Source organism: Simochromis diagramma, unplaced genomic scaffold (assembly GCF_900408965.1).
Source record: "Simochromis diagramma unplaced genomic scaffold, fSimDia1.1 OVJJ01000343.1, whole genome shotgun sequence".
In the NCBI taxonomy this organism is placed as follows: domain Eukaryota; kingdom Metazoa; phylum Chordata; class Actinopteri; order Cichliformes; family Cichlidae; genus Simochromis; species Simochromis diagramma.
Window position 1 is genome coordinate 13,747,749 of NW_024386831.1, and position 24,898 is coordinate 13,772,646.

The following is a 24,898-nucleotide window of genomic DNA, read 5'->3' on the forward strand; positions in this document are numbered from 1 at the left end:
TATATCGTTATATCGAACAGCCCTAGTAGGTTGTGTGTCAAAGGATGTTGTAGTAGTGTAGTAATTTTACAGTTTCCATTGTAGCCAAATAAAGTGTTGTATGAGTGGATAACCTAACAGGAATGTGTATGTGTCTACTCAAATAATTCCATTATGTTGGTAGACTACAATGCAAATTGAATTTATGATTGTTGTTATTTTGATATAAGTGAGACAATGGCATTACAGATTATAGGGAGAGTTACGCAAGCTGTGAAATACTGAAAACATCCTAAAGCCAAGAGATGGGCTTCTTACAACAGTGTCCTTTTAAATTTAAATTAAATAGTGTCACATTTGGTGGTTATTAAAATGATTATTTTAGAGATGATGGCTGCGATCTATTCTCTGGGAGCTCATTGGTAAGGTAGTTGGGTAATTTAGTAAGTAAGTGCATTTCATGTAAATACACATACTGTAAAATGTAAATGAAAACCTTTTATAACGTTAAAGTGATTGTTAGTGAATAATGGTGGCTGCATCAGACACCATTGTCAGCAGCCTTTAAAAACAAGCCAAATTCAGACTTGAAACAGCTATATAGGAGCTCTTTGGCTGTCTGAGTGGGAAGCCATGACATCCACTGCGCAGGCATTAATGAGGTAGAGGCCAGGTCTTTAAAGGGCCATCTCATTGATCAGTTTGACCTAATCTCTGCTTTCTACTGCTTCTCCCTTGAGAGAAATAGCTGCAGAAAAGGAGGGTCCTTTCGTTGCATCAGCTTCCATCTCATCAGCACCAAGTACTTCTTATACAAACACTTCTCTAGTGGCCCCTCGGTATACCTATTTTTAGGTATGTTAGTATTAAGTAGGTTGCAGAAACAGACAGAGGGGGAAGGATGATGGGTGACGATAACGTTTGCGCTTTCCTGACAGCGTGCACGCTGTACACGTAAAGTCTGTGCATAGTTGACCTGTTATTAACTTAAACCTTGAAATGCCAAACTGTGTTTTATTATTTGTATTTTTAGAAGTTATAAAGCACGGAATTTTTTTTCTTCAAACTTTTTTGTGGAATAATATAATAATTCTTCTATTATATCTGCAGTACTTGAGTATTTCCATTAAAATTCGTGCTCATGAGCAGTTCAGGCAGTACTTCAAAATGTTTTTAAAGCAGTAGGAGCTTCAGGTTGGAGCTGATTTACTTCTTTATCCTTTATTTTGGAAAAGACTGATTGTTTGCTGATGTTACTCTATTACAAATATGATTTACTGTTGTATATTGTGAGTATAGTTCATGCAGTAATATGTTACACAATAGTAAAGGAATAAAGATAACATTTGCAAGTGCACTAAATGTATACAGGAGGTTCCACACTAAAGAGACGGCAGGAGCCGATCCTTTCCTGCTCAACATTCCCACTTTACTTCCTGGCCTTTCCCCTCTTTCCTCTCGCTTGCTCTGCGTTGCTGTTGAGGCATTTTTTTCAGGAGGGGGACTGTTTTTTTTTTTTTTTGTTGTTTTTCTTTTATCCTTTATTATGACAGGAAAGCTCTAAGAAGTAGACAAAGAGCGGAGGGGGGGGGAGAAGACGATGCAAATGCCTCTGGGGTGGATTCAAACCTTTGCCTAATAGTTCGCCTGCTCAACCTGTTGGGCTAAAGCAGTGCCGACTGTTGAGCTATTTTAATGAGGGATTCTGTCCAAAAAATGCTGCTGCTACTCAGTGGATCCATAATGCAGTGGTTTACACATTTACCCAACAAGTGAAAAGATCCCTAGTTTGATCCCAGGAGGAAACTGTAGTTCTTTGGAGGTTGCATCAGGAAGGGCATCAGCATAAAAATCTGCCAAATAAAATATGTGGCGCTACCTGCTGTAGTAACACTCAAATGTGGTAACCACAACCACAGCTGCTCTATCATGGCTAGACTGATAGACCAGTATCAGTGGTTTCAGAATTAGTCTGCCTCAAGCATTGCAGAGACGTGTCCCTCGAGCAAATGAGTAATATTAAGATTGTGGTGTGTTGATTTTTGGAAATGAAACGTTTTGCTGCACTCCCGTTCCTCCTCCATTATAAAGCTTTGTTGTTAGAGTAATTCTGTTATTAGCTGTGCCTGGACATGCCTATATGCATGGCACAACTAGCAAAAAGTTGTGTTCCAACACACCACCATACAAAAACAAAACAAAAAAACACCACCACCATCACCACAGTGGAATTTTCCCACTTTGTTGGAGTCAATTACACATGAAAAATCTGTCTGCCTTCTGCTTTTTCGTGGTAAACTGAAGTTACAGTCTGTGACCCTGATTTCATCCAAATCAGGCATAGACACACGCACGCTGGCATTCTTCAAAGCTCAGGAACTGACCTTGCTTTCAGTGCTACAACTTTACCCTGTTAAAGGCTTGATGAGCTGGCTGAAATATTACCCACTTGAGATACCCATGAAAGCTTCTGTCTTGTTTTAATGAAGCCCAAGTCATCTTTGTCCAAGTGACCCAGCTTAAGGAGTTAATAGTTGGGGTCAGAGAAAAGCTCAGAGGCAGTGGGTTTTTTGGCCATTATGCATTTCCATGCCCTAAGCCCACAGAAAGGTTGAGTTCCCTCCGTAGGCGATAGTGTCTGTTCCACTTCCATAGGCGAAATAAGGATTCTAATTACTATCGACTAGTGATTTTCTCCACTTCTCGGGGTCTTATCTGCCTTCCTCTGCCTGGTGCTGCTGCTGTGACACAGGCAAGGAGAAATCTAGAGGCATAAGCATTCTGGCCTCGATTATAGTCATAAAAATGGAAGCCGGGCTCCGAGCAATTACCCCATGGGGGAGCAGGACAAGTATGAGAGAGAAGTGAGAGAGATTCAGAGGGGAGAGATGCAGGTGAAGGAGAGTGCGCAGATATACAGAGGAAAGACAAAACGCAGAGATGCCGAGTAGGGGGGCAGAAGCGGGAGTGTGAGCATGATGGAGAGAGGCAGAGTCAGAGAGGCTGTCACCTGTGAATGGTTCACTAAAGCTCTGTGACAGGAGGCTGTCAACGTAGACGAAAACAGAAAAGAAGGAAAAGGGGAAGAGAAGATAATCTGCTCCCAATGTGACACGATGTCAAAGGAGTGGTCCGCCTAGCCTGGCGCAGCAATGCTGTTTTCTACCCAGCCACGGGAACTCTCCCCCCTCCCCAACTAGCCTGTTAATACTCATCACCATCACTGTCATCATCATCATCATTACCACTATAATCATTGCCACTGTCAACAGCACACACAGGGAACCAGGTCATTTGGAGCAGGAGTTTCACTTCTCACATAAGAGGGTAGGAGTATAATAGTCCTTGGAATTGCCATGCATCCATGGATGAAGTTCAGGAAGATGGCTGGGTGAATCCAAAGTGAGGTTCGTGTCTTCATCCCAAACGCCGCTTAGTTGAGTTGCACTAAATGACTGTGGTAATCGCACAAGCCACTGCAGTCTTTGTTCACTGCAGCAACCTCTAGACTGACGGTCCTTAAATTGCTTACTCTCCTTATTATACCTTAGAGCAATGACACAACACTATTGATCTCTCTGTGGAATTGTACGTTCACACGTCTGTGATTTCACTGCTGCAGTATTTTTGGCCCCTTTTCCACTTGAGAAGATACAGATTGTCTTTGAGTTACTTATTTACTGGCAGTATGTCTTGGTATTATTATCAACAGCATCACATAAGAGCTTTTGTTGAGGTTCAACAGCTTGTAGCTGCTCAGAAACAAAAGCAGCTCTGGCGCAAAACTTGGATGAAAAGACTTGGTGAAGAAAGAAAGCGATGACGAGGGATGACTGCATTAGATTAGCGGTACAGGCTTTAGAAATGTTTCCTTGACAGACATAGCCCCAAACAATAAGTGGGTGACACATGCTTTTATAACCAGGTTTAATAAAAACAATACCATAAAGACTGAGGTCCATTTGTCATTAAAATACTCGATTGGGTTAGGTTTGTAGTTGTTAGTCAGGTAGTTAACACGGGTTTATTATTTAAGATAATTATTGCGCTCAGCTAATTAGTGAAGATCTCGTTTCCACAGTTACTCTGCCTGTTAAATGTGCTCCGTGTCTACTACCTGGAGAAAGCTACCGGAAAAACGCTTTATTCTCTTCCTGTTTTGGTTGTACAATCAAGCCTTCATTTCCCCAGCAGAGTTGCCCTTTGGCAAACACAATTATAGAGTGAAGCGAGGCTCATAGCAAACCAACCTAAAGGCCGATTGTGCCATTATTCTGCATCCACTGCACAATGCAATGAACATTTGCTCCATAATGATCAGTCAGGTCAAACAGTGTTTCAGTTGGCACTTTAAAAAGGAGGAATTGTATTTTGTGCTGCAGCGTTTTTTTATAACAAAGTATTTAAAGCTTCAAACTGCTCCTCTTGAAATAGTGAATTTGTATAAATTGCGCTCTTTAGCGTAATTGTGTTTCATGCTGTAAATGCTATTGGGGTGGCGGTTCAAAGGACGTGATTTTGTTGGGAATAAAAGATGTACCACTTGAGTCTTTTTTTTTTTTTTTTTCCCCCTTTTAATTTCCTCCAACTATTAGTGCCAGTCATACACAGTGTTGGTCAAGTTACTTGAAAAAAGTAATCAGTAACTAATTACTGATTACTTACCCAAAAAAGTAATCCCGTTACTTTACTGATTACTTATTTTCAAAAGTAATTAATTACTTAGTTACTTCGTTACTTTTTAAAAACACGATTTACAACCTGAAGAGGTGATAAAGCGATAGATCTGTCAGCCCAATTCTACTTTTTCTGCATAATCCATCATACAAAATGTAATCAAATGGAAAGGTCCCTTTTTAAAACTTGTTTTATTAGTTTTAATCTTTTAACTTTATGCATCAAGCAAAAATTTAATTATATGCAACGTTCTCTGACTTTAAATGTTAAACTAATTTATTCAACCTATTTTCTGCACATTCCAGCACTTAAAATATTTTTTTGTGTGTGTGTTTACACTCAGTCTTTCAAATGGATGCAAGTAAAACACAGCAGAAAATAAATAAAGTCACAGACTAGCGGTCCTGTTGCTCTATTTTCACCTGTAAAGCAGGAGCAGGGTAGGCGGAGGTTTACGCAGCGGTCAGTGGAAGAATCCGCGAGTTTCTCTGTGAATTTCCCATTACGTCATAGCGCACTCGGTGCTTGCTTGGAAGTTTAGGGGTTTTTTTTCACTGTAAAAAGAAGTTTTCTTCCCACGCACAATGGACACTAATGTTTTTGTCACTTTTTATGGAATCAAACTCAAAGTAAGGTCAGTACTTCCACGCTTTAAACGCTGCACGCTCATACTCTCTCCCGCACTCGATATATTATCCATTGTTGATCTGCACACAGTTGTTGTCACGAACGTCGCACTCACTTACGTCACTGTCATGAGACATTCTTGCAAAAAAATCACGGTTTTAGTAACGCTACTGCAGCGTTCCTACGGGAAAGTAACTGTAATCTAATTACCGTTTTTGCAATAGTAATCCCTTTACTCGTTACTTGAAAAAAGTAATCTGATTACAATAACGCGTTACTTGTAACGCATTACTGGCCATCTCTGGTCACACATTACTGTTTTTGTATTTAATAATGGGAAAGTGTTGATGACTTAGTAAGCCAAGGTAGTGAAATTTGGGGAACGCGGGGAAGAATATTCACCACAACAACAAAACATTTTCTGAAAGATATTGTCTGGAAATGAAATTTAATGAATTAAAGTTAGTCACTGTGGAATCTGTTCATCAACACTGACACGATTATACATCCCCCTCAAACAGTCATTGTTATTGACAGTCATTCTTCTGTTGTCATTCTCTTGAACCAGCTGCAGCACATGCCAATACAAATGACAGCTCTTTTAATAGCATCCAGCTCATGTGACAAACCTAAATGATGTTTTTGTCGAGCCAAGTCGTAACTTTATTTTCTTGCAAGTATTTTGTTTTTCCCGCATTCTCTCATCTTTTAGTATGATCTTTTAATAGACAAATGTTTTAATGTAGCAGATTACTGGTCAGTGATTATGTGTCATTTATCTGACATTTAGATGTCAGTGTCAGATAAGAATAAGAAAGATTAACCAATCAGTACGCTTGATACTTCCATTATTTAAAAGCAATGGAAGAGAAACCTGTCACGATTTAATATACTAATACTCAACTCTGGTTTGGTGGCCTTGGGATCATCTTTCTGCTTTTTTGCGGATGATGTAGTTCTTTTCACTTCATCAGGTGATGACCTCCAGCTCAGAGTGGAGCAGTTTGCAGCGGAGGGAGAAAAGGCAGGAATGAGAATTGCCACCTTGAAGTCTGAGGCTGTGGTTCTCATCAAGAAAAGAGTAGTGTCTGCCCTGAGATTAAGAGAAGTTTAAGTATCTTGCGGATCTTGCTCAAAAGTAAGGGGGGGTCTGGAGCGGGAGATTGACAGATGGATTGGTGCAGCATCAGCAACCATGCAGAAACTATATTGATCTGTTGCAGTGAAAAAGGAGCTGAGCCTTAACGTGAAGCTGTCAGTTCATCAGGCAATCTACATTCTTATTTTCACACAAGATTTGGGTAGTGACCTAAAGAATGAGATTGTTGATACAAGTGTTGAAAATGAGACTTCTTCATTGGGGTCTGCAGATGGTTCCTTAGTGATAGGGAGCTCATTCCATCAGGAGGGGCTCAGAGTAAAGTAGAGACACTTGAGATTACTTGGATGCCCCTCAGACACCACCTAGAAAGAGGTGTTTCAGGAATGTCCTCCTGTGGGGAGATCCACTGCAGAGATGATATCTCTAGGGTGACTTGGGATCAACTCGGTGTACCCCCTGGAGTAGCTGGAGGTGGAAGCTGGGGAGAGGGAGGCCTGGGCATCTCTGTTTAGACTGCTGCCCGTCGACCCAGACCCCAAGCAGTTGGGTGTATGGATACATCTATGCATGCATTGTTCAGGATTTCTTAAAATCTTCTAAATGATTTAAAAATCATTCTTACCTTAACTGAATCTTTCAGTATACATTATCTTTTAGACACTTGTACAAGGTTCACTTTCAAACTAGCTGTGATGGGCTGATGTGAGGTAAGTTCAGGCAAATGTTTAATGTTCTGCAAAAGGTGGCTCTATGTTCAGGACGTCAAATCATTAGCACAGGGAATATAGTTTAATTGCCACCAAATAATTTACTAACTGAAGCATTCAATTTATTGTTGCATGTTGATTACTAGATTGCATGCATATTTAAAGAGAACCTATTATGCTAATTTCCAGCTCTAATGTTTGAACTGTACTAGACTAGCTTTGCATAATTCAAAGCTCAAAATAATTAGTGGTGCAGTCTCTAGATCATCCACTGATTAGAAAAGGATTTGACCAACTTTCTGCTGATTGGTTGTCTTCTGCGCACAGTAGGTTTGAACAGCAGGCGAGTGGTGCTGCTGTACTCATAGCCAGAACTGTGTGCCTGTCCACTCGCATACAAAGCCAAAAGTTTGGATTAAAAAAAAACTGTAGCTGAGAAAATATTGTAATGTTAGGAGACGTTTTGTGTGCCCAAGATGTGATTTAACATGTGATGAACGTACCAGGTTAAAGAGATTTAACCTCACGGAATTAAAAGAGAACTATGAATGAAATAACTCAAGTAATCTGACATCAGTATAATGTCCACAATAACCTTGGTTTCAGTGAACAGAGCCATAAGTAGTAAAAATGTACTGGTACAGCATAGAATTAGATTAGATGGCAGGAATGACCGAGATCTGTACCAGAAATCCAAATGTTCATGGAGCCAATCCTCTATTGCAGGATAATCCTGCTATGACCTTGAATTCCATATCTGTCTACAGACAGTTATGTCAATTTATTCTCTATAGAAGAACGTCAAACATGATTTTAGTAGCTCAGCAAGTTTTCGCTTTAAAAGCTTGTAATGTTGTAATAAAAGTCTTAGCAGAAATGATGTTCTATTGTGAGCTTGCTGTTCCATTATTGTTTGTTAGTATAACTGTGGACTTTTGTCATATAATGAGCTTTTGCATTATAAAAAGCTCTGGAACAGCTGTGGGTGGTAAAGCAGTTTTCCCCGTGATTCACCTATAGCTTATATTCTCTTACCTCAGCAAGCCACTTTACTGTATTTATAAATGTCTTTCTCTGCAACATAGCTATTACAATTCTGCTATGGTGGCATGCTGCTGCAGCCAGTTTCCTAAAACCTTAGTATTTAGCAAGGTGACTTTGTGGCAGGTTTTGTAAGTAAATTCCCTGCGTGGTTCCTCCAGGTCTGCTCGCACAGCCTGCTCTGAGGCTTGTTCTCTTCGCTCACACCTCAGGCCTGCTTTTCTGTCCCTGCTGCTGCAGAAATCCTATAACCTCTGCTGTCATTCTCCCACTGCGTAGTTGCGTCTGCAACACTGCAGTGTGGGTGCTGAGCTGTCAGGGCCCATTGCCCCTTAATGAACAATCATATTTTTTGTTACATTCTTTAAGTGGACAGTCTATATCAGTTACCTAAAATGGATATAAATGCTGCAATTGATTGTGCATCCTACACTTTCACTGACTGACAGTCAGATCAGATATTAACCACATCTCTTACTAATTAGCAAGTTGCCCTGAAGAAATCACTTGACTCTGCACCACCTCCTGCTCGGCTGTTGTACGTGCTCTGCTGCATATGCTACAAACAGTGATGAAAGTATTAGTCATATCTGCATATATTCGACAGCATATACAATAAATTGAAATGTTTTATAGGCAAATATTGGCTGACGGATACATATTGGTCGGGCTCTTTCACCCATTACGACTTCATGTAAAACATTCCTCTACAATCAATCTTTACAGTGATACACCTGAACTTTCAAAACATTAGATATGCATTAAAATGGATGGAATGATGTATTCCGGTTCCCCAAATTGAAAGTTGTAAGCAGAAATACTCACCAAGGTGATGCTGGATGCAGAATATGCTTGCTGGGTTTTTGTTGAAGTGAAGACATAAATAAATACAGTACACTGTTACTAATTCATGAATGTAAAAAGTAATAATAATATACAGATTAATAGAGTACATTGTGGCATGTTTAAAATTTTATGCAAGCGGTGTCAGAAGTTAATGAACTCATCTGTTTTTAATTGACCTTAGGACATGTAAGGCAGCTCGTGAATGGTCATTAAGGATTTTTAGATGATGATGTTTCCAAAGCTAATGAATTCTGACTATTTAAATGTTGTTGTAACAACATTTACAACCATTGGCTCCTGAATAAGATTGTAAATTAAAGTTAATTAATGGTTGCTAAGCAGCACAAGGCCAGAGTTGTTATGGCAGTGCTATGGACAAGTATTATAAAATATAATGCTTTAGGTCCGCAGTGGAGCCAGGGTGGCTTCTACTGTAGGACAATGAACCAAATGATACTGCAAACTCCACTGCTTAAAGTAATGAGAGTAGCCTCCTAACATTTAGCACCCTTAAAAACTGTGGTTAGGGTTTTAAGTGGGATGCTTGAAAATATCAAGCAGTGATCTGTAAATGAAAACGTTTTATAAATTCAAGACTAAAAGGAGCCCACTCAGGTCTGACTCAGTAGGATGCACAAACTTTCATATATGGTGTATTTACTGTTGTAAGTTCATGAAAAGTAGCATTTCAATGTTTGATATGTTTGCTGAAAGGGTTTACTATTCTTTCTGTTTTTTTAAAAAAAGAAAAAATGTGTAGTGTGCACATGTGTTTTAGGTTTATACTATAGTTGGAGTGGTTCATGCTGTAGTTTGTTGTTTTCTTTGTATTGTAGAAGTATGCTGTTTGCGAAGAAGTCTTTTTTTTTTTTTTTTTTTTTTTTTAAAGGCATGTGTAAGTCAGTGGTTTTTTTTTTTTTGTTTGTTTGTTTTGGTTTTTTTTTTTTAATGAAGCTACATGACATTTGGGATGTGTGTGTCTGTGTGTGCGCAAGCTTCTTTTATTTATACACTGTTTGTATGCTGATGCAGCATTGGGGTTAAGCCACTTCAGGCATTTCTGATGGGTCTGTACTGTCAGCAGGACCCCTAGATAGGACGTGGGAGAGTGTACGTTGGTAGCATGATCTTCTGCCATGTGTCATTTGTTTCTTTAGGGCCTTTTTGCGGACACAAGGGGACAGGATCTGATTCAGCACTGTGACTACAGGCAGATCAGGCCAAACAAGCTCATTGTAATGACAAATAAAAGCACTAGGGCCCTGTTGGCACATGAAAATTGGTCATCTGTTGTCCCTATCGTCTCCTTCCACTTGATACCAATAGAAGCTTAGGCTGGGCCCAAAATCTTTGTATAAGCTTAACAAGTTTCTAATGGTCATTACTGCTGTCCATGCCCTTATTGTACTGGGGTGAAAAGAAAATATATTAATTCCACAGAGCAGTGACTTTTCTCGTTTTTCTTTCTCTTCCTCGCTCTCTCTGGCTCATATGAGCCCCACTTATGAGACTGATCCTTGTCCCTTTTTTCATCAGACCATGGGTCCCATTTTGGCACACAGCCCTTTGTTATAACAAGGTAATTATAGATGCACTGAAGTCATGTTCATAATAGCCTTAATGACTCATGCAGGATAGGGGAAAGTCTATTGAAATGTGTGCAAGAAAATGAAAGCTCTAAAACGCTTTTTTGCTAAGGAGAGCCTGAGGATGTGATAATAAAGAGGCATTTATGGCAGCAATCCTTGGTGCCAACTGAGAGGCCATTCTCTCAGCGTGACAAGAATGATGCCTTGTTGTTTTAATGCCTGACTATTTATATATCCGTCTTGAATTGATTATTGGATCATTGGATTGTCGTATCTATCTACAGTCATAACAGTGTGCAAGAAAAGCACTGTAACCTACACTGTAACATGCATGGTAACCTGATGTGCCGTGTCCTAGAAACATTGCATTGATTCACTGTGTAGCAGATCTTAACAGCACTGATAAGTGTATTTATAATAATATGTCATGTAAGCACAGTATATTGATTAGCACAAAGAGAATAACAAAAAGTAATGGGTTGCAATTGTATCTAGCTTGCTCACATTGCTAATGCAATAGCAGTGCTGCTGCAGGCATATTCAGATTTTCTTATTTTCATAGCTCTGGCAGTCGTGTATGGACTCAGCTCTGAGTTCTTTCCGCGTCCCTGAAAAAACGTAACGCTTTGTTCAAGATTTATTAGATCCAAATTCAACACGATCAACTCGGTTTCACTCATAACAGCAGAGCAATGCAGAGATCACAGCGCAAAAGCATGAATGCAAACAACGACATCGCCTACAGCATAGGCGTAAGCTCTACGGAGATTCACTCAGTGCCATAAATTAAGTTGTCAAACAGGAGAAAATACCTGGAAGACAGAGCTCCAAGCTGGAAACTTTGGACTGTCTCCATGCTTCTCCATAGTAAGAAAACAACAGGGTTGGGGTGGGCTTGCAGGCAGTGTGTCCACCTACTATAGGCTGGGAGAAACTCTGAATATCAATAGTGACAGCCTTATGGCTGCAGCAGATGTCTTTCTGTGCTGTGCCTGATCAAGATCATAGACCAATTCATCAGTGGGATTAAAGAGCAGCCAGTTTGTGTGAAGTATTTAAAAAGACACAACTGTGTCTGTTTTGCTTACACGTGCCAATGTATAATAAAAACTTTGCAGCCTGAGATGAAGTTGCTGGACTCGAGAAGGACGCACGTTGCCAAATAAAACAATTGGATTATGAGCTTAGGAGAAAGAAGGCAAAGAACTGCTGGGCCAAGAATAGTGACATTTGCAGGAGCAGGAAATCTCTCAAATCACTCTTCGTTCAGGCAGTAAACAAAACAGTTTGGTGCGTGTTTCTCACCATATGTTTGAGTCTTATCCATAAGCATCTGCCAAAGGAAGGATAAAACATTCATAACTCAAGCTATACCCATGCAAGATTATTGTTTTGTAATTTAGGTTTATACATGGATGAAATTGCACATATGTCTATGTATTAGTCTCATTTATACTTGACTGTATCAAGCCAGGCCTTGACCCAGTGCTCCCAGACTATCACTGCTAGTGGGAGTGTGCTCTTTAAATATATGAACGGTCCTGTCACCTCGATGTTTTATACAGACTCACCAGGCTCTTATCATCACATGGTAACAATACGGTTCATTTAGGCATGTATATGTGGTAAAAAATGACCTGATAAAGTTTAATTAGAATGCAGAGTAAAGGTGATTTAATTGACCTTAAACATAGCGTGGTTATTGGTGCTAGCTGGGTTGGTCCAAAACTGCTGATCTAATGGGATTTCTCAGCATCATTTCTTTGGGTGAAAATGGCTTTTGATGCCACCGCTGAGGAAAATGACCAAACTGCTTCAAACTAAGGGAAAGGCAAATTAACTCTAACACTCTTTACAACCAAGATATGCTGATGAGGATCTATAAACGTACAATACATCAAAACTTGAAGGGTATGCACCACTGCAGCAAATGATCAAACCAGGTGGTGCTCCTTTCAGCTAAGAAGAGGAAATTGAGGCTATAAGTTGCCCAAAATTGGGACAGCAAATTGGAAAAATGTTTTCTTGCCTGATGAGTCTCGATTTATACTGCAATATTCAGATGATAGTGTCAGAATTTGGAGTATAGACTACTGGTGAGTGCATAAATGTGTGGGAGATTTTGGCCCTTTAGTACTAGCCGAGCATTGTGTAAATGCCACAGCCTACCTGAATATTCTGGCTTTGTCCATCTTTTTGTGACCACAATGTTCCCATCTACTGATTGCTGCTTCCAGTACCATAATGGGCACTATACCCAAATGACCTCCACAGGCACCAGATCTCAATCCAGCAGAGCACTTTTGGGATGTGGTGAAACAGGAGATTCGCATCATGGATGTGCAACCGAAAAATCAGCAGCAACTGTGTGAAGCTATCAGGCCAATATGGATTTCCTTGAAATCTCTTGAGAAATGTTTCCAAAAGCTTGTTGAATCTATGCTGTGAAGAATTAAGGCAGCTCTAAAAGCAAAAGGTGGTCCAGTGGGGTTTTAGCGAGGTGGCTGATGAATATATTTGTGTGTCCATATGAATTATCTCCCCTATAAATGTCACTGTCACCTTATGTTCTCTTTCCTGTGCACAGGTGCCATACTCACACTAGAGTAATTCAAGATTTGTATCAGAAGGAATGGGGCTCTGTTTGAATCACTGCACCTTTTTCTCTCTCTCTGCTTGTGACTCACACAGTTGTCACTAGCATTCAGTATCCTTCTCTTAACTCTTACTACTTGTTTCCTCTGAAAATTCTTCTTATATAAACTAGCCCTCTGCCACATTGGTGATCACTTATACCACCTCCAGACTGCAGATGCAGCACGTGTTCAATCTGCAGTGAACCACTTGACATTTAAACGCTAGTTTAATTAATTTTTTCCCTCTCGATTGCGGTGCTGGGTACTGTACCAACCTCTTTCAACCATGGTCGAGATGAGGGTGACTGACGAGAGTTGACCCATGCAGTGGACCCACCCCCAGTTTTGGTTTTGCCGTGTTGGTCTGAATGGTGTTCAGTCCTGGGGCTTGAATGAGAGAACGGCCTGTATTGTTGGTAACCTTCGCGCTCTGTGTGCATTTTATTTTTTTTATCAGTAGCTATTTTGTAACAGCTAACTTCTTAAAATGAATGTTGTGTCAGAATGTATCAAACCCGTTGACAATCTGCGTATGTCTAGTTCAGAAATTCATTTCAATATTTGTATTTTGACTGCTTACACTTAGCTCCATCTGTCACAAGAAAACTGAGAATGGAAACGGGAGTGACTGGTTGGGGTGAAGGGTTGAAATTGGCAATTTTCATGCGACTAAATCTCTCAGTAGGGGTTATGTGTCACAGAAAGGATTGATGGCTCATTTCTTCCTCTAAGTAAAGTGTTGCTGTGGCCACCCTGTTTCCGTCCTGCTTTGCTGTATGTGCGCTCTGCAAGCTTGTAGGCATATGCTTGTACCAGTAACGAGGAGACGATGACGTGATTGTTTTTGTTTTGTTCCCGGAGAGTCTTCCTACAAAAGTCTGCCTGTGCTAGGCAAATAAATGATTAGTATAATATAAAAAGACACAATCTAATCTGCAACTTGAGTCTCAGCAATGACACTCAAGAGCCAATCAAATTTAAAATATGAATACCAGACAAAGTGAAATTTAATCAGAGATGAGTGACAAAACACGATTGTTTAGTTTATATAACTGCCAGTATATATTTTAAAAATCTAAATCATGCATTTACTTTTTGTTTACCCCTCAGCCTTTGACTTCAGATAAGTAGCTCTGGTTTTGTAGCTGGATTTCTTCATTTTTTTTTAACTTAGTGTTGTGTGTAACCATGTGCCTCTATCACTGCTGCTAATACTTTTACTGTCTGCATTTTTACCTCCATTATTTTCTTTTCCATTTTTCCTTTTTTTCTTCTTTTGTGAGCCTTGAAAGCACTTTGGATCAACTGTGTTGTGTTTGAAGTGCTTTACAAATAAGGGTTCCCAGCCATGTTGGGAAAAAAAGAAGAAGAAAATCCACAAGGAAGTAGAACATAACAGCTTTCCTACCTGCTTACTCTCTCTCACTGAAGTCAAGCTTCACATATCTGCAACTGAGGTAGATTTAAGGAAAGAGGTGAGCAGTGGAGAGTACAAAGTAATAGTTTGGGGGAGGGGTGGGCAGAACATGTCTACAATGTAGAGGGAAGTTTCAGTTCACCCCCAGGGAACACGCAGAGTAGGTGTGAAAAGTAGGCTGGTCTTGGTGCTTTAAACTGACTAAATTTCCTCAGTCAGGTCACAAAAGGAGGTGATAGGCAGGTAATGTGTTCGTGTGTAGATTTAGCTGGCTGCGAATAAAACTGACCGTGGTTGTGCGCATTACTGGAATGGCTAAGGAAAGGATTACACTCTAAGGACACGGACAGTGCGGACCCCAAAGCCAAGTGTTATTCCTGTTGTATTTCAGTGAAGTCTGCTTCGGTTTCACCTGAAAGGCGTAGTTGTTGGTCCATTGTGTAGTTACAAAGAATTGGCAGACACAAGGATTGTCCACAAAGATCCTCGTCGATGTCATTCGGACCCAAAGAGACTCTAGCGTACGCATGTATGCAGAAACTGCAACAAGCTTTTAAGGATAGCGAGGGAACGATTCTCCTGTTCATATACTGAGTTATGTTAACTGAGGTCTCTTGGAAGAAAAAAGCAAGTGTAGGCTCTGCTGCTATCCTAGCAGTGTGGTGAGTACAAAACCAAAAAAAACCAACCCAAAATATGCAAATGGGTGTATGTGTGCAGTTATTTAGTCTGTACCAAAGACCTTGTGTGTGTCTTATGACTGTCATGATGCAGTGCTTGGAGCTAGAGATCTGTGCAAGCAATGGCCTTGTTCAGGCTAGATAATTAGTCAAATGCCGATTTCTCCTCAACTCCCATAGGAACAGTGTCACCTAGGCCAAATATCACCTATTGAAGTGGTGCTTGTCTGTCTGTGTGGGCTTGGAAAATTGCATTGCCGTGTAGGCTCCAACTACATACAGTTTGTTCCATACGTTTTTGGACGGGGGACAATTTTTCTAATTTTGGCTCTTGACATCATCACAGAGGATTTCAAGTAAAACAGTCGACATGTAAGGAGTTTGATAAAATAGTTGCATTAACTGTTTGGGACTTACTGCCTACAGTGTGTAAAAATAATAGGGATCTGTTGAAAGACATAGAAAACAATAATCACAGTAATGTTTTTTGTAAGTGCATAATCACTTCATTAATAAAGATTACTGTTTTGTTACCTTAAAATGAGGCCTTTATGTTTATTAATTAATGCCTGTGGTGCTCTTCACTTTGCTCACATATGGCATAGACATGGTCGGCTAGTTTATCTGGTTATTTTTAATATCTTGTTAAACCAATCTATGCAGTCAGATGACAAAACCTTGGCTGTTTACAGTTACAGAGAATGCAACATTGCATTTTGGGTGGACATGATGAAATGAATATATTTACAAAAACCAAAAGAATTTGAATTTATAATAAATATTTTTAAAAACCTATAGATATTAATAATCGTTGTATGTGTGAAGATGTTGGTGGAAGGTTTAATTCAGCTGTTAAGGAATAGATGGGACTATTTACATACACGTGCTGTTATCATTATAGTAAGAAAGAAGCAGCTTGTTTTCTAGCTATTGTGTGTTCTCTTCAATGCTTGGAAAATGAAATATTCGTGATTGCGTCTCTCTAAGGAGATTTCTGTAATCTCATCATTAACCTATGCACAGTGATAAACCACAATGACATGGAGCAGGCTGCCAACTGTTAACTTTCCCCTCCCATATTGACTTCATATTTTTCATATTTGCCAATCGAAGTCCATATTTCTTTTGAGCGAGAATGTATTTCTGACCCTTGGTCCCCCGACTGTCTTTATTGTGTTTATGTGCAGGAGCTTCAGTTTGAGCGGCTAACCAGGGAGCTGGAAGTGGAAAGGCAGATTGTGGCCAATCAGCTGGAAAGATGCAGACTCGGAGCTGAGTCACCAGGCGCTGGTAGCAGCAGGTAATGAGAAGAGAGACACACACACACACACACAGAGGAAGCCACAGTCCAACACATGGCTTTTCTATCCTTCACAGCAGTGGCCATACTCTGTGGTATAACCTTATGGCATTATAGCATTGTGATGGAGCATCCCAGTATGCTCAATGATGCTCAGTGATTGGACTATGAATCTAAAATATTTCTCCGTCTTGTGCTTTAATCTGAGATGAACAGAATCACTCCTTGCATGTGCATGCGTATGTATGTATGTATGCATTTATATGTGTGAGCACGCATGATCGTGAGGTGTTGTTTTCTCAGCGACACATTGCTGTCAGTGACTTGGCTCTGTGAGCGCGTTCCCACTTCATCAGCAAAGACACTAGGTTGCCTGATCATCACACCTCAGTGACCGCACATTCTGTCCTGTCTGCTGTGGCTCACACATGTCAGGTTCATTTGTAAGGCTCAATATAACGTTGAAATATCTCAACAGCCTCACAAGGCAGCTGCAACGAAGTTTTAACAGCAGTCTTATTGTCTTCTGCTGTAAAATGCATCCATAGTCCTCTTCTGTCATATGTAAACAACAAACCTTCTGCAGCGACAGAAACAATAAAGGCAATGAGCAGGAACAGTTGCAAATGCACAAACCAAAATACTTGCACAGTATGTTTATTATTGTTTTTAGGGCTTTGTCACGTAACGTAACTGTAAATGTTACTGTCACAAACACAGGACTATGACTAAATTATTCCTGTTTGAGAGAAACAATAATTGGTGTAAACGCTTGATAATTAAAGTTGTATTACTGTTTGTTTTTTAATGTTCTGTTTTTGATGGCGAGCTATTTTTTTTTTTTTTTTTATTAAAACTAAAAATGAAGCACTTCAAAATTGATTTGTACCGAGGTTTCCGTGACAATGGTAAAAGCTCATGCATCGTAAACATGAATCCTGTTATAGTTGCACTTTTAGTATCTTAAGCTGAAATGAGAGTAAGAGAATTTGTGAGCATTATGATGGGAGTTATTTGTGTCTTTCATTTTCTTTGAATGTCTGGTTTACTGAAACAGCATACTGCTATACTACGAGTATTTTACTTGCAGTTAACCAAGCTGTACTCTGATGTCTGGTTTAGTCCTAAGTATTATGTCTCTTTGTAAGGTTTGATTCCTGAGTGCCGCTATAAAAATAATGATGAGATCACAAATTATGTAAACTGTCTTTGCACTTGAAAGATCGGTGGTTAGATTCCCGGCTCCTACAAGTGTGTATTTAGGCAACACATTGAACCCCAAATTCCAACTAATGAGCGTGTGTGCTGAGGAGAAATGCTAAAAGTCCTGCACGAATAGTGTCAAAGTGGCCTGAGTGATCAGAAATGACAGAAAAGTGCTATTTACTCATTATGTTGTTTGGATCATGTGGTCAGAGCTAAGGTACAGTCATCTTTTTGTTGCATTGTACTCCTGTAAACACATGTATTTTTACTTTTTTTAATCTTCATCATATAACCAAAAAGAAACAACTACTTCTAATTATTGCTGCTACAGGTGGTTCTTCAAGCTTCTGATACATCTACATGCATGAAACACCAGAGCTGCTGCTGCCTCTCCTTAAACATCTTGCACCATACTATGCCCTCTAGATGGGCATGTAAGGATGACAGGAGTTGTAGCTCTAGTGTAAGGTTCCACCCTACCCTTATCTATGTTTATCTAATAGCTTAAATCTCTTACATACTACATCCTTCTGTATAGTGCTTTTTATGAGTGGGGGGCGAGCTATTTTCTTCACAAGTGGTCAGTGAATATAAATTCTGATGGCATGTTGCTACATTCACTCTCAAATGGGCCATAACACAATTGGGATATATCTGGATACATGACACTTTGTTTCAAAAGTAGCTTTAATGGCTCTCTGAACTTTTCTGGCTTTCTGATAATAAGCCCTATGCCCTTAGATAGTGCATTCTTGCACTCTAGCCTGCATAACTCTAAAAAGCACTCACCTACCAGCACTGCTCAATAAGTGTCCATTTCCCCTTTGTCCCTTTTTAGAGGGGTGCAGATATACAGCAGCTTTAAGTGCTGCCAAAGAGGTGTGGACAACAGCTCTCTGAATTATACACAGCCCCAGTAATTACTTTAATTTCCTCTTTCAGAAAAATGTTGTTTGGAGCACAGTTTTAATGAGTCCAACCAAACTATGGTTGTTCTTTATTCGTCCACACAAGGGAATATTTATAAAATGATTCATATATCAAGATTAATTTTGGGAATAAAGCTTAAGGACAGAGCAGTCTTTGTTTACTCAACCTAATTATTCCCTAAAATATCAAATGTTGTGTGTGCTAGACACAATGAAAATATCACCCAAATCTGTTTTGTGTAGCTTTCAGCTCATTGTCTTGATCCACTGGTCCATAAGTGACATTTGGCTTGCAAAACAAAGTGTTTTTCAGAGTAGTTGGTGGATTAAATGAGCCAAATACCAAAATCCCAGGCAATGTTGGACATGCAGTCGTCTCGTTGTAGGCTAAGTGTCACTTAAAAAGCATCACAAGAAAAAACTCGACTGAATTGGCAGACACAGGTTGTTGCTGTGGTTTGATTTTAATGAGGCTTGCCCTATAGCTCGGTTGTTAGGACTGTCAGCTTGGGACTTAAGGCTTTCCATGTATTTGCTACGATAGTAGTATGCTGTTTCTGTCTTCATAGCTATTAGTCACCTACTTATCTTGCCTCAGATACCACTTGGATACCTCTTTACCGCTTTAGAAATCTTTCTTTTTTTCACATTGCTAATGCTGCTGTTTGCACTTCTCTTGCCCACAAATTATGACATTTTACTGGCCTTCCATTCACTCATTTTATCTTTTAGCGGCACATTCTGTGTTGTGCATGTAATGGAACATGCATTTGTTGCAAACTGTTCAGTATACAGTGTCTTTGGGTTGATATGCTCTCTGAACCAAACTGTCAGAGATCTCTTTATGTTGACATGCCTGTGCTCTTAAAAAAAATGCAAGCACCACCTGGATTGCTTGGATCCATCAGCTGCATTTTGTTAGTGCTATCTACATGTTCGTCTCAACATTTTGTTGCCACACCTGAGCCAAGAACGACAGAACATCCATCGATTAAAAAAAGAAAATGCTTAAATAAAGCAGGGGCATCTGGCGCTAGAGGCTATCCCAGCCAAATTTGAGCAAGAAGTACATCTTTGGGTGGTTTACCAGTCAATCACAGGCCTAACACAAACAAAAGATTCACATTCACACCCATGTACAATTCAGAATTACTAGTCAAACTCAAAAGTTTGTTTTTCTGCTGCCTTCCATTTGAAGTGGTGTCAGGCTTTCCGCTCGGTGAAGTCTGAGTAGCCACACCAACCTCGATTTTGCAATTCGAGATGGCAGCTGCAAGAAAAATGGTTTTAAGACTGTAAAACTATTGTGCATGTGTCACTAGTTAACCTGTACATTGTGTTCATACCCAAGTATTGCCACTGATGGCAAAATTTGTTTACCATGATATGGAGAGAAAACAAAGCCTTTTTTTCTGACTGCTACTGAATTATGGTCAAGTTGGGTATGACATCACTACCAGTTCCAGTGTCCAACTTCCTTTGTATTAAGGTAAAAGGAATGCTGGCTTAGTCTGTGGGCAGAAAGTGGAGCATCCAGAGGGAACAAGTGTAGGCACAGAGAGAAAATGCAACCCTAAATGTTAACAAAATACAAAAGATACAAATTCACATAAATATGGTAACTAAAGTCAGCAAAATATGTATCTGTCTGCAGGACTGATCCAGCCTTCCTCCCGCTTTTCCTTCCTTTCTGTTACCAAACATCAGGATTTGCATCTTCCATTTATTCCAGTAGGAAAGAGTTGCAAGAGACAAGGTACATGGATAGAAGCAGAAATGCCTGGTATGGGCACATTCTTAAAATTTAGCCACCGTAGTCTGACCCTCTGAACAAGTTAATTGAGTTTGAATGAAGTTTGAAACAATGTTATTAGCAAACAGCCAAGTCTGCAGTTTAGGATGCTTTTTATTATTTAAACTTAATTTATTCCCAGTGTCTGTTGGCAAAGTCCCACCTAAATATTTGCCTCTAATCATCCAGCCCTGCTCTCATCATGCAGATCACAAGCAGTGTTTTGGTTGAGCTTTGTGATGTCTGTTTGAAAAAGCATTAAATTAAATTTTCTGTGAGTTAAGTGTGCAGGGCTTTTTTTCTGATTTGTTTTCAGTCTCTTGCATTTTCTTTTGACTGGGTGCCTTTTTCCCCCCACCATCATGGATGCCCTACAACTCATCTTCACCTGAAATCTACTGCTGTAGATAGTCTTATGCTAACATAAGACTAATGCATGATGTTTTAAAGCCTGTATATGTACATGTAAATATAAACACATCAGACTGAGAGACTGAAACCACCTAGGACCCTATAAAGAAAACATACAACATTGCTTTTCACACCTTTCTTTTTTGTTTTCTTTCAAGTAAGAAGACGAATGATATGGTTGTGGCTCGGGATTTGCGAGTGAATGGAGATTAGCCTCGAGCGTTGAGGTCACACTGATTGGCTCAATAGCACAGCAGGACAACAGCAGAGGTGACAACACACTTGAGGGGTTCGGATTGGAGTCATTACATTTCGCGACACCTCCAGAGCTGGCCTCCGCCTTCATTTGTACAAGCAGACAGGGGGTGGCCATCAAACTTCACCTCTGGCAAACTTAACTAGAAGATGCAACCTCCACACCCAGCCAGCCTTTCATTAGCCAAAAGGACTGATGGGAAATAAAGTGTCATGTCACAGTTAGGCCTGTTGTGTATCACCATTGGCACTTTTACTCTCACTTAGCAGCGCCTTCGCTCTGCCTGCCGGTCAGCATGCAGCACTGGTGGCGCATAATCGTTACGGTAGCCATTCTTCTGCTTTATCTCCCATGCTTCAGTGAAGCTCAGCTCGCCCAACTTCCTCTTTTTAATTGCCTGCATGCTCATTAAAATTCTAAGAAAGTGCTTCTTAAAGCTCATTTAGTGTCACCTTAACTGGGAAGAAATAGCGGCAACACTTTGCTTGATATTAATGATTGGCAAATGGAAGATCTGAAAAAGAACTGGGTGGATGCACTGCTCCGAGGTCTCCTGCTTGGCCTCTGTTTCTTGTAATAACTAACTCTGGAACAGGAGAGTGAGTGGTTTTTACCTTTGATCAGTGATTTGATGTTCACACATACTTAAAATAATAAGTTTAGAGTCCTATTTAGTACCTGATAACTTGCTCGTCTGTTCCACACTGCTCTTTCTTCTTAGCTGTATTCATTTGAGTCCATTCCATTCGCTACAATGTTATTTGAATTGTCTCTTACATTTTAGTTAGCTTTGTAACCACACTTTGGTTATTTGAAGTTTTCTGAAACAAAAAATTACCTGCTATAATTTAGCTTTCAGTTTGTTTCAGATCATGTTGTAGTTTCAGCATTGTAATAAGAACTCTAGGTTAGGATTTAGGATTATCATGATCGAGGATTTGCACTGAACTGTAACTGGCCTCTTTCTTTAAATAGAGTTAAGTAGTTAAAACTGAGTAGCCTTTGTTTTAAGTCTTGGGATAAACAAAATATATTATAATAATTTTTTGAAAAAAGGCTTTCAGTCATCTGTCTACCTGGAAAAGAAAACAAATTGAAATTTAGGAAAATTTAGGCCTCCTATATACAGTAAAGCCTACAAACATCAGACGCATCTAGGACAAATGGGTTTACTACTAAAGCTAACTGTACTAGAAGCTTGTGTCATGCCTTTCATGCCAAAAACGCTCAGTGCAGTTGATTGGTATAAGACCATTTATATTACCACACACTGTCACTGGATTCTTTCTGATTTTGTTGCTTGGTACGGTCTGTGTTATTCCCAAATAATGGACCCAAACTGTGATTTCTCTCTGGCTGGATCATTATTCCCCTGCATTACTCTCTGGAGGGTGACTACCTCTGTGGGATACAGGCTCCACTGGAATAAATACTGGTATTCATGTCAGGATTATGTCAGCATGTCAGGACATTGAGCTTAAAGACAGAGGGTGTGAATATACAATGTGATTACTTTTTGATTTACTCGGAGAGAGTTTCTCATGTGTCTGTGCTGCTTCAGCTCCCTTCAGGTTATATTCCATCCTTCGGCCGTTGACTTAGCATATTTACTAAATGAATGAAATGAATGTGGAAAAACACCTGCCAGTCCTGCATGTGTGTGTATATGTATGTGTGTGTGTGTGTGTGTGTATATATATATATATTTTTTTCTTTTTTATGGCAGTGTGCAAACAAAATGCTAGCTGACTCATTTAGATTTCATCTGAGATGCAAACAGCTCCACTTTGGCAGCATCCTTTGAACCTCTAGCTGTTTTATCTCAAAAGCACTGATTACCATCTCTAATCTTGTTGTAAAAGGCACAAGTAGATGAGGCTCCAAGGTGTCTCATCCAGATGAATTCACTCATATCTTCCACTGTGGTGTCTCTGGTTTGTAGTGCATTTATTCACCTTTTCATCTGTTGTTTTTGTTTTTGTTTTTTCTTTTTTTTTTTCTCCCCCACAGCTCATCTGAGAAGTCCCTACCTTGGAGAACTGCAGGTAATTACTGAAATGCTATTGCTGCTCATAAAATAATTTCTCATTTTACGCTGTGTCCGTTTACATTTATATTTGGTGTCTTTTATATCGGCGTATTTGCAGGAGTAATCAAGAATTGAAGCAAACACTCCCCCATTTGAGTCTGTACCCAGACCTGAAATTAGTCAATAATTAGTTAATAATTACACATGCCGCAGTGCTAAAACATTACGGGCCACGAGGCTCACCTACTTTCTCAAGGGCACTGACTGCTGTGGTTAACGTTCATACTACAATACATGGATTATTCAGATAAGCTCTCTGCAGGTTTCAAACTAAAAAGTATTTAGTAAAATATTTCCTATTATTTTCTTGTTGGACCTGTTAGAACCTGAGAGAACAACATGCAGTTTATGCAGTGTTAGTGAGTTATATCGGCTAAGCTAAGTGCTTTTCAATTCTCCATTTGCAAAGCAAGGGCTGTGCATGTATCTAGACTTGATAAAAATGTACATTTTGTGTGTTTGTGTGTGTGCATTGTGTGCAGTACAGACATGTTTTACATTTCCACAATAATCTGTGCTAATACAAGTGTTTTCAACCGCGCAATTGACAGCCCCAGGCATGTTCTTGTTTTAATAGTTACTTAAGCAATTTCTGCCCACTCAGATGAAACGCCATCATTGGCAGGTAGCAGAAGACTTTCTCTCAAGACCCCGTTGGTCTGTTTGTTTAGCCCGCATCTTTCAAGGATGTTTAGGCGACAACAGATAATGGATTAAATTTACTAATGTCTTTCATGGCTTATTAATTGCATAGTGGAAGACTGACTTTCTGCAGTGGTCATTAATCTTTTGTTTTCGATCCCATCAAAAAGAGCCTATGGGGGGTTAGCCTTGTACATATGCAGAGGGAATATTAATATCACACGGGTTTCTCTTTTTCTGCCCGAGTCCCAATTTCCATGCTGAATGCATTTCATTAGGGTTACAACTGAGTCTGGTACTAATCGCTGCCATTGTTTTTCTTTGTATTGATTTCTCATTGTGTTGTGGATGATAAATGATAGTCAGATGCGGTGATGTACTTTGTCCAATCTAAATGACTTAAACTCAAAATGTGTGGCACAGAGTGTAATGGGCCACAGTTTTCTCTGAGGCTCATCGGCCTCGTGAGCCACCGTACGTCTCCATCGACTGAGAGATCGGAGGGGAAGTGTTACTGTAGAAACAACTGTCTTAGCCTCAGGAAAAGTCAGTGCAGTCGCACCTCGTACATCTGCAAGAAGAGAGCAAGCACCCCAGAAATGGAGCTTTCTCCTTTTTCTGTGCCTCGTCTGTCTGTTTGTGTTTCGATCCCTTCTCTTTATCAAACATGCATTTGTCTTCATGCTGGCAGTTCAACATGTCAGTATCATGTTTGACTTTTTAATACTTCATTTAATGATCAAATTGTTTTGAAAATAAAAGGCAGAGGCAGTTTTATATGTAGAGTATAGCTAGGTGATAAGCATACAGTGATTGGGTTGTTATTGTTGTTTAGGTGGAAAATTGGAAACTTGGGATCATCTGCTAAAATATTATTCTTCAGTAAGCTTCAGAAAGTGTTCCTAATACCTCAAAACTTGTAATGCATTTTTTTGTGAAAAACATACTTTTTTTGTCAGGCAGCTTATCTTT

The 24,898-nt window shown here is 39.7% G+C and overlaps 1 protein-coding gene across 7 annotated transcripts in view; it reads left to right on the forward strand.

Annotated features, from left to right (window-relative positions):
* Nucleotides 1-24,898, forward strand: part of LOC120731160 (plakophilin-4-like) — a 90,548-nt gene that overhangs the window by 26,714 nt on the left and 38,936 nt on the right. For all 7 annotated transcript variants that reach the window (XM_040028026.1, XM_040028024.1, XM_040028029.1 and 4 more), the window contains exons 3-4: nucleotides 16,489-16,601; nucleotides 23,206-23,240. In XM_040028026.1, coding sequence (XP_039883960.1) covers nucleotides 16,489-16,601; nucleotides 23,206-23,240 — 148 coding nt within the window. The remainder of the gene's footprint in view (nucleotides 1-16,488; nucleotides 16,602-23,205; nucleotides 23,241-24,898) is intronic.